The sequence below is a fragment of the Panthera leo genome, chromosome C1, assembly GCF_018350215.1.
Source record: "Panthera leo isolate Ple1 chromosome C1, P.leo_Ple1_pat1.1, whole genome shotgun sequence".
Classification (NCBI taxonomy): Eukaryota; Metazoa; Chordata; class Mammalia; order Carnivora; family Felidae; genus Panthera; species Panthera leo.
Genome location: NC_056686.1, coordinates 134,577,531 through 134,587,999, shown reverse-complemented (window position 1 = coordinate 134,587,999; position 10,469 = coordinate 134,577,531). Strand labels below are relative to the sequence as shown.

At 36.2% G+C, this 10,469-nt stretch overlaps 1 protein-coding gene across 5 annotated transcripts in view; it reads left to right on the top strand.

Annotated features, from left to right (window-relative positions):
- ZEB2 (zinc finger E-box binding homeobox 2) overlaps window positions 1–10,469 on the top strand; it is a 134,608-nt gene that overhangs the window by 91,725 nt on the left and 32,414 nt on the right. For all 5 annotated transcript variants that reach the window (XM_042948692.1, XM_042948695.1, XM_042948696.1 and 2 more), the window contains one exon: window positions 2,433–2,504. In XM_042948692.1, the coding sequence (XP_042804626.1) occupies window positions 2,433–2,504 (72 nt within the window). The remainder of the gene's footprint in view (window positions 1–2,432; window positions 2,505–10,469) is intronic.

Genomic DNA, 10,469 nt, shown 5'->3' with positions numbered 1-10,469 from the left:
TTGTGTTTAGAATTGTCCTTGACATTCTTTCGTCCCACAATGGGGTGGACACAGTGTGCTGGAAACCATGACATCATTATCATTGACACAGACTTAAATAAATCACCTGCATCTTGGCCTCTTTGTGCTTATTCAAGGATTCTTCATCTTAAGGAAGAAAGTGCTCTTTATTTTTACAAACCTTCATCCCAAGGGTGACTGGAAAATGCAAACTTTTACAAGTGTTTGAAAAACAAATATGCTGTGTGGTTTTAGACACAGTATGCTGAGTCAGAGTTGTCTTGGAAAATGTTTAAGGTCGGCTGTGAGGCAGAAGGACAGCCCGGATTGCCATGAATTCAGAGGAGGGATTCTTAACCGACCTATTATTGTGGCCTTCTGAATGTGGAGTCACATGAAACTTCATCAAGTAGGCATATATATGGTATTTCAGAAACATACCTGAAAAGGATTAGTGTCTCATCATAATAAATTGAGCCTGATATTCCAAAAAGGCAAGGTTGATTCTCAGTAAGTTGAGGCAAAGTACATTCTAGGTAAGAGTGACACCGTCTCAGTTGCATAATCTCTGGTAAAAGAAGGTTATAGCCAAAGTATTACCACAGAACGTGATACCCACAAGATGCCAACTACACATGTGTATAGCTGGCGTTTAATAATTTGGGAAGCAACCACCTACTGTAACTTCTCTTTACTTTTTCATAAGAAAATGACAATGAGGAAGGAAGTGCAGCAGAAATCTTGAACATTACCACTATTATGCAAAAAAAAAAAAAAAAAAAAAAAAAAGAAATGCTGTTAACTGTTTTCCCCTCAGTGACTTGATCTCTCAGATGGAAAACTTATGATTGTTCTGACTCTTGGCTACCAGAAATCACATGAGATGAGCGAGGAAGAAACACACAAAAGCTATATTTATAGCCAGCACTGAACTTCTCAGAAATACCTTAATTTAATTCCTTCCAGAGACTGATAAAAATATCGGATGAGGGAGCCTTTCAACCGATCAATTATTACAATTGACAATACAATATGGCTGTATATTGAACTTCCAAATGTTTTATGCAAAACGTCCCTGCGAAAATATTCCTTAAATGAGAGAGAAGTCCAGGGCCAGAGACAAATGAAAGTGCTCCTACAGTTTAAACAAATACCATTCAAATCATCTGACTGTTATGGGTAGTAGCATTAAATAAGCATCTATTTATACATCTGTGTGTTTTACCTTAAAAGGCCCATGATTTTTTTTTAGTTCTGATAACATAAACAGAGAGGCTGCAGGATACAACTTGTAAAACATATATTTTAATTTTGCTGTAACATTTGCTAGAACCTGTTTTTCTACCAGATAATTATGACTAGAATGTGATAAGCAAAGAATGGTCAGGATAAATTTGGGAATTTGCAGAGTCCTATTTATAAAGTTTCTCTGGTTTTAAGTCAAATGACGATCAGAGAGATATTTATCCTGGATCGTGTTTGGTTCTCTTAGCCTTGTTATTGTCAAAATACAATTTTTTAAAGTCCGGGTTTAATTTACTGACTTGGAGGATTTTTGACTGTCAGCTGTCCTTCTCCGCCCTCTCACATACTCCATAATTTGGGAGGCAGAACATTCTAGAGCTCTCCCAGTTTGCAAACTCTCCCTAATTCAAAATATTGCCATTGTGGAAAACAACCTTTTATCACCTATGCATCTTCAAGCTCCGTGTTAACATAGTTTCATCTTCATCACCACATTGAGCTCTTGCTGCCCCTGTACGTTTTTCCTCAGAAGATGACTGCAATTCTATACGGTCGCCTAAATGATAAGGAAGAAAGATATTTATGGAACGGTAGGGAAAAGCTTAAGGAAGGTATGTTTTAGGAGTTTATATAAAACAGTGAAACAGGTGTTTTCAAGACCTCTGGGATGTTTGTTTTATAAACCAGGAATTTCAAGTTTTGATATGTAGAATTAGGTTTTAAAAAGATATGCCTGCACAGATTGGCCCCCATCATAGCTCCTCCAAGAGGGGAGAAAGCATGAGATTCTGACTGGCCACGAGTCCTCCTGAGTTACCAGAGGCCCAGCAACTAGCATGCCTCTCCCTAAGTACAAATCCTTCGTTGCTTTCGACTCGTATGGAAAAAATAATATCTTTCCCCCTGTTTGTCCCGAGAGCTGCCACCAGAAGAAAAGCCCTTCGTTTGCCCCAAAGAAGCACCTCTGTTTTTCACAGCTTGCAGTAATGCTTAAAGTAAATAAGTTCTTGTGCAGCTAGCACTATTGGATTCATTCAATTGCCTGAACAAAGCTATTGTTTAGAGGTTTACAACAAGCCTTTTCTCTGTTTCCTTTAAAAGAATCTTCCTTGTTCCTGTGGTTGGCATGCTTAGTATAGTAAGCCTTTCTACAGTGTTCAAATGCTAAAGATAATTTTCCCCCACAGAAGAAATGAAGGAAGACTATGACACTATGGGGCCGGAAGCCACGATCCAGACCGCAGTTAACAATGGTACAGGTAAGTTGTGTTCACCTCGCCAAGATCAAATTTGTCCTGTGTCATGTGGATTTGGTGAGTCAGGAAAAGAAACACTGGCCCCTCCATTTGGATCTCCATGACTTAACAATTAAGTCAGACATTACAAGTCTCTTGTTTTGTTTCAAATCAGAGTTCTCTTTTTTATTTTGTCTTATTTTATGTTATTTTATTTTATTTTATTTTATTTTATTTTATTTTATTTTATTCAGCAAATATATCTTTCATTCTTAAACCCCTGATTCACCTGTGAAAGTTGAGAAAACTGAACTGGATAAACATATTTTTTTCAAAGCATGAGTCGGGAAAATTTCTGGTAGTAATTTTTATTTTAAAAGGCTGCATAAATAATCTTAAAATTAGAATGTAATATGCCTCTTCTGGCCACCACTTGATATCAGTCATCGAGAATTCAAATGATATGCTGTAATTTAGATTGTAAATGTTTTTTTCAGGAAGACAAACCAAATTTCCATGTACATTCCTCACAAAAATTGATCATCTGACTTCCTTTTTATTCTCTCCTCACTGTTAATTCTCGGTACCTTCCACCTCCTCTAAATAATGTTTTCCAGGCAGAAGTTTTATAGAGAATTGACAATTTCACTTCTTTTTAGTGAAGCTAAAAAAAATTACAGTAAGAAAGCAGTAAGCAGCGTTTTCTTTTACTCTGCTCCTGCTGTGGTATGGGACTTCAGGACAGTTGTGACATTCCATGTTCCTCCCCCAAAACTGAACAGCATCTTGCCTTGCATTCTCACGTCACCAGTGCAAATGTACATTGACTCACTACGTTTATCTCTCTTTTCCTGGATAAGGCTAATTATTTTTGGTGTTATAAACAATCCTTCACACTGCCATTACAAATATGAACCTTGTGCCCAGTCGAAGGTTATCTTCCAAAACAAAACAAAACAAAACAAAAATCACATAAGTATTTCCACTCGACTCACCAATGGGAAAAAAGTTACAGTTTTGCGAAGTTTTGAAATGTAAATAATTCAGACAATAGTCATATCTCCCTTGTGTTGATACACATCATAATAAACTGCTCATGCTGTGCTTCTAGTTAGAATGTTCTTATTAATAACTTACAAGGCACTAATTCACTTTCTTCGGTATAAAATAAGAGAAATAATGAACAACTGTAATGTTTCTTATATTTCAGCATGTCAATTTAAGGTACAAAAATGAGACTGTGCAATATGGGATTAGGAAAAAGGTATAGAATTAGGAAAGAGTAATCTTAGTGTTTAGGTATAACTCTGGCAATAACTAGCTAGATTGTGACCTTGAGCAAGTCAGTTACCCTCTTCGGAACCCCGTTTTCCCACCTGAGAAATGAATTCCCCACCTGAAGCACACTAGCTGCTTCTTGAGAATATTTCTAGTTTCAATGTTCTCTGTTGCAGGGTATATAAATCATCATATAAAATAGAGACAAGACATAACAAATTCATATAAAAACATAATAATAAAGAGATACCATAAATTAGATACTTTCTATAATGCCCCAACTCATGGGATCAAAAATGGCTTCATGATTTTTTAAAGATAAATGTCAAATTTCAACTTCCAGCGTAAATAAACACTAACTTTTATCAACTTTATAGACATTTGAGTGACACAAATGTAAATTTATCCCACAAAGTGACTATTTACTAGCTGTTTTATACACTTGAAATCTAAAATGAGATTAATAAAAATGATTCCTGTTCAATAGAGTTAAAAATCAATTATGAATGTTCTTTTACCTGGCTTTAACATCTCTTTTTCTGATGCTTACTTACTCTTCCTGAGAGTTCATATGTTTTCAGTCACTAAATAAATGAAAAAGTATTCACTGAGAATCTTCTATATATTCACGATTGGTGTGTGTGTGGTCGAAGATGGGCCAGGAAGTCTAAGACATGGTTATTATTTAATTTGGAAGATGAGGCTAACACACAAGGAAAAAACAGAACAATAAGAAAAATATGTGATAAATGTGCAACAAATGGTAGGAACTATAATTATTTCAAATCATAAAAGTGGGGGGAATCTTACGGGATAAGTATTCAGAAAAAGCTCCATGACAGAGGCGAAATTTGAACTAAGTATATTTTCAGTGGTCATAGAGAAGTAAGGAAGGGCTTTCTAGCAGAAGAATATGTGAGCCAAGGAAGGACACTGTGAAATCTATTCAGAGGATAGTGAGTAAATGGATTCACCTGAATCAGAGGGTCCTAGGAAGTGATTCATAGGAAGTGAAGCTGGACATTTAAGTTGAAGCCAGCTGGTGGAGAATGTAAAGCACCAGACCCAAGAGTTTGCGTCATGTTATACTACCATGATTTCTGTGGGGGAAAACCAGACTTTATGAGACCAACTGGAAGTCATTGTAGTTACTCAGGTGTGAAGTGATAAAAAGCTTGACCTAGGGTGGTGACAGTGGTGAAATTAGCAGCATGGTTTCTTAACAAACAGTTGAATCTCTGGGTGATGGATTCAAAATGGCCTCAAGATTACACATCTTCATGTTTAGAACATGGGAATACTTGATTAAAAGATAAAAAGAAGGAGGATCCCATTTTGAGAAGACCTTAAGTTAGTCTTTAGACATAAGTATCTTCATAGAAGAGTTATATATGGATGTGAATATGAGCATGCTCATTGGAAATGAGGAATTGAAACACAGGAAGTCAGGGCTAGAGATAGAGATTTGAGAGTGATGCAAATATATTCCGATAGTATTTACCATCATGGGACTATGAAACTAACAATTGAGAGTGTATTTATTGAAACAGCTAGAAAGATGAGGCCAGGGTTGCTGGTGGGTAGGGAGAAAAATCAAATTCATTGAAAGAAAAAAGATTAAGATAGAGAAAAATTAAACAGCCAGAAGGCAAAGAAAGATTCAAAAAGTAGAGAATGGTCAATTCAATCAAAAGATTCAAATAATTACATTTGAAAGAATGCTGAACAAATACATTGGACTTGCTAATTATGAATTTCCTGGTGACCTTCAGTTTATAACTCTGCCCTTTTAGAGAGTAAATATGTATTTCTTCACAACCGTAAGTTACTGCTTCTTTTCCCCAGAATCTTTTTGATTGCTAAATACATGAGGAATTGAAATAAGACATCTCTTCTGGTTGAAATTGCTTATTAATGGACCATCTCTTTGTCTCCACCCAAGTCCTACACGATCCAGCTATTGGCTGACCTTCTCTAGCCATCCCAATCTATAACGATATCTTCTTCCAGTGAATGCTCATAGAACAAAACACCTAAACTTGCCATAAATTCTGTAGTATGTTGTTAATTAATGTGCTGTCTTTTCCAAATTAGATTGCAAACTCCAAGAGCATGGATTGTTTCTTAGGCTACCACATTACCTATAAGAGAGCCTTAAAATTTTTTTAAACTTTACTTTTCAATTTTATTTTTTAATTTTTCAAAATTTATTGTATCTATTTCTTAATGTACAAGGTTATATTAGTTTCAGGTGTACAATATAGTGATTCAGCAATTCTATACATTATTCAATGCTCATCAAAATAAGTTCACTCTTAATCCTCATTTATTTTACCCAACCACCAACCCACCCACCTCCCCTCTGGTAACCACCAGTTTGTCCTCTATATTTGGAATGCCTTAAAATTAACAGGCTCTCAATAAATATATTTTTAATGAATAAATATGGAATTAATTTGATAGCAGATAACCATTTTTCTTTTCTAATCAAAGCAGAATCAACAGATATTGGAATAGATCATTTTTTTAATGTTTATTTATTGGGGGGGTGGGGAAGGGAGGGGTAGAGGGAGAGGAAGACAGAATCTCAAGCAGGCTCCGCACTGTCAGCACAGAGCCCAACACAGGGCTGGAACTCACAAACCATGAGATCATGACCCAAGTCAAAATCAAGAGTCGGCCACTCAACCAACTGAGTCACCCAGGCACCCCTGGAATAGATACATTCTAAACAGGTTAAGCAAAGTTTCTGATAAAAAGTGTTGTTATTAATGGGAATAAGCTCTGAAGGAAAGACAAAGATAATGTGTCTAGTACTTTTCTCTGAATATTCAACACACAAATTTCATTCCCAACTAAAAGCAAGGAAAACACCTCTGAATTTCCTTCTCAGTTCTACATATCTATTAAATAGCAGAAATTAATTAAGTTCATATAGATGGATAGAATAGTCCTTTAAAATCTAAAAGTATCTTCGTCCTCGTATATTCTGCTGAGTTTAAAGCTGCAAGAAGCAATGGAATTTAGTTGAATTCAATCACAGAACTCTAAAATTGAAAGCTATACTATACAACAGTTTCTTAATTGTATTTTGATAGTTGAGGAAACCGTGAAAAGTGCCAAATAGCCAACTGATGGCAGATTCGGAAAAAAATCTAAATTACCTGACATAACCTTTCACTTCAGAATGTTTTTTCACCACTCTGAGGAGCTGTCCTGATAGAAAATATGGTATCATCTTTGACTCTTACATGCTTTATCTAATTAGTCATTGGTTACTATCATAAATATCATATATCACTTTTATTTCTCCCCATCGTTTTTTTTCACTTCCCTGATTTAAATCCTCGTCTTTCCTTAGAACTATTATGACACCTTGTTAACGAGGCTCCATTTCAATTCCTAGTTTCTTTAATTCTTTCTTCACACTAACAAAGTTAGTAATAAGCTGTTTTCCTAATTCTGGGCAAGTGAATTTTCCTAATTCAGGGCAAGTGAATAATGTTAACTCATCTCCTGCTCCACTTCGTACTCAACCTTGCGTGGCTCTCCATTGCTTTCAGACTGAGTTGGCATTTGAGTCGAACTGATATCCTCTTGATCCAACACCATCTTGCTTTACTACTACTTCCTGGTATATGCTTCAGTTCTGAAGGACTGCTTACCATTTATACTCTTTTGCCTTTGCTTATGATTTTCCATCAACGTAGAAAGCCATTCATTCTTTTTAGTCTGACAGCATCATCTGCGTTCTTAAAAGCCACCTCTACCAGGAAGCCATCTTATAGTCTCCTACTCAAGATTAACTACTCCTTCCTTTGAGGGTCTTCTTTTAGAATGTATTAATTTTTCTCTCATACTTAGTCACCTGCAGGTATGTTTCTTCCCACTAGATTAAAAGCTACTTGAGGACAGAAATGGTAATGGAGTTTTGGTCACTTTCTTGCTATAGATCCTAGAATGGTCTAGGTCACAAAGAGTTTTTAAAAAAATTGAGGGAGTGAATGAGAGACAAACAAAGCTTGGACTTCCCCTTCAGGTTTCCAGGTTGACATATTTTTGACACCTGACATGAAATAACCAACCAGACATTTTCATCTCTCGTTATTCCAATCTCCCAAATGAGAAAGATTCAGTTACATTTGACTGGTGTCCATCCTTCATGTCCTCCTCTATTTGCTCAGTCCACATTCATCCTATAACCCTTTTCTCATTGGTCAAACTTCCTTCTTAGAATCCTTAATTGCTTCTTAGTACCCAAAGGACAAAACCCACATTCTTCAGACAGTATTAAGTGCCATCCATTTCATACCAACAGTGTTCTATTCTCATCAGACCAAATCTTTTGGTAATATCAACAGAGAATCACATTTATACCAACCTCTGAATCTCTGCCCATGCTATTCCTTGAGACCCTAATTTCTTGCTCCCTTTCCTCCAGTTATCCAAACTCTACCTACCCTTCTGTTCTTCAGGGCCAGTTCACATTCCATTTGCATAATGTGGTCATTCTTAAACACCCCAAACCACATCAATCTCTTCCTTCTCTGAAATTCCACAGCCCTCAAGTGGACACCAGTAATTCTAGCATGTTGAATTGTTCCCCTTTCTAATGTTTGCACCTATTTAGCCTAGTTAATTTTATGAAGACAAGAGAATTCTTGAGCTGTAAAATGGGGGTATATTATCACGCCATCTACCTCATAGGATTGTTGAGGTAACTAAATAAATACTGTATATATTAGCCTTAGTAAAGGCCCCCAAAATATTTGCTTTAAGAAAAGGACTATTCCCTGTTTGCCTCAAAGTGCGCAGTACATCAGTGAACACATGGTACACGTTATGACTGGCATAATAAATGAGTGAATGAACGAATGAACGAACAAACGAATGAATGAATATTTGGTGGAGAAGAAATGGACTCTGAGAAAGGAAGTCACAATATGGGAAAACATTCCTTGTGGAGGGGATTAAGTCCAGTATCTTCAGATAGTGACACCAGGATTCAAGTCCTGAAATCAACTTGTTAAAGGCAAAGAAGAACAATGTACGGTGTCACTATTTTTTTTTACAACCAAGTTAGATTAGCAGCACAGCAAAGTTGACTTATAACAACATGAAGCACCGGAAACCCTGACTTATATTAACAACTTTCTATATTGCATTTAATATTTCTACGTTGGTTTTAATGTTTCAAAAATGAAAGAAAATTGTAGGCTTTAACACATAAGACGAAGAATACCCTTTTGTAAAGAACCTTACATCTTCCATATTTTAAGGAGATTCAAATTCAGAATAAAATTATTGTGTAGAATTTTCAAGAGTATGTGGGGGAAAAACCCACTATTTTCAAAGAAGATTAGAGAAACGGAAAAACTTAGGAGCATTATAAAGCCTACGTGCTAGTAGTAACAAGGATGTATCTTAGGTGCTTGGTGATCATTAGCATTAACGCAGTTCCACGTGCATAGCAAGACCCAATAGGCCCCTGATGTTTTCCTCTTTGAATGTGTGTAAGTTACATTTATTCAGACAATCTAGTACTCTAGTTATAAAGGGCTATTAATAACCACCTGTGCCTTTTCTTCCTTTGCTGGGAAAAGAAAAGCACCTTACCACCTTCCATCTAGAAACTGGGTAAGGCCAATTTAGGTCTCCATTCTTAATCTTACATAACACAATAAAATTACTGTCCAAGAACTAACTGTGTTGACTCTAACTGTAGTCATTAAACATGCTTCCAATCTTTTAAGGATAATATAGGAATGCTTTTACCCATGAAAGGTAAATGTTGGTCTGGGATGCTCCAGATTAGTTTACAGTCAGATAAACATTGGAATTTTGTCTTTACCGATTACTACTTACATGAACTTGAGTGGAAAGAATTCATTTCTACATCAGTAAAGTGGAAACAATGATTCCCTATGTACAAAGTCTCACTGTAGGAACTAAATGGTATATTATTTTTGAAGTACCTAGTGCACTGCCTAATATATACTAGATGCTTACCCTGATTTGCTTATTTTGCCAGTTGGTTTGTATCTCCAGATAACTTTAAACCATTTTTATTCCCTAAGAAATAAATGGATGCTGAACCTCCCAATAACACTGGCTCCTCACTAACTTCTTCTCTAGAAAACTAAATTGCAATATTTAACAGATTTGTAATGGAGGGACTAACCAGTCAATTTTGAGAGCCTCTGCCCATTAAATTCCTTTGACAGCTTAGAAAACCAAGCAGACAAGCTGTAGGAAAGATGTCTTTTCACTGCTCCAACAATGCATTTGAGGTCAAAATATGAAGCTTAAGAAGGAATTGCTTAGTCTTCTATCTCATTTCATCTTTATCTAGCATCCTTTCTTAAATGTAGAAGAGGATGTACAATGTTTGTGTATAACGATGAAATCCGTCAAAGACTTTTCTTGATCACTGACTAGCATCAGGAATTATATGTTGTTCTTCTTCCTGTCCTGAATGACAAACAAATAAACAAGTAATAAAATGTTTGTCACTTGTTAACCACTAAGATACCTACATTTATTCTTTTCCGTCAGGGTATTTGTTGTGTGCAGAATTTGAACTGAGGTTTGAGAAAGAAACTGTAAGTAAATAGAAGACATAGTTTGTGTTCTTAAGAAATGCCAATCGGGGCGCCTGGGTGGCGCAGTCGATTAAGCGTCCGATTTCAGCCAGGTCACGATCTCGCGGTC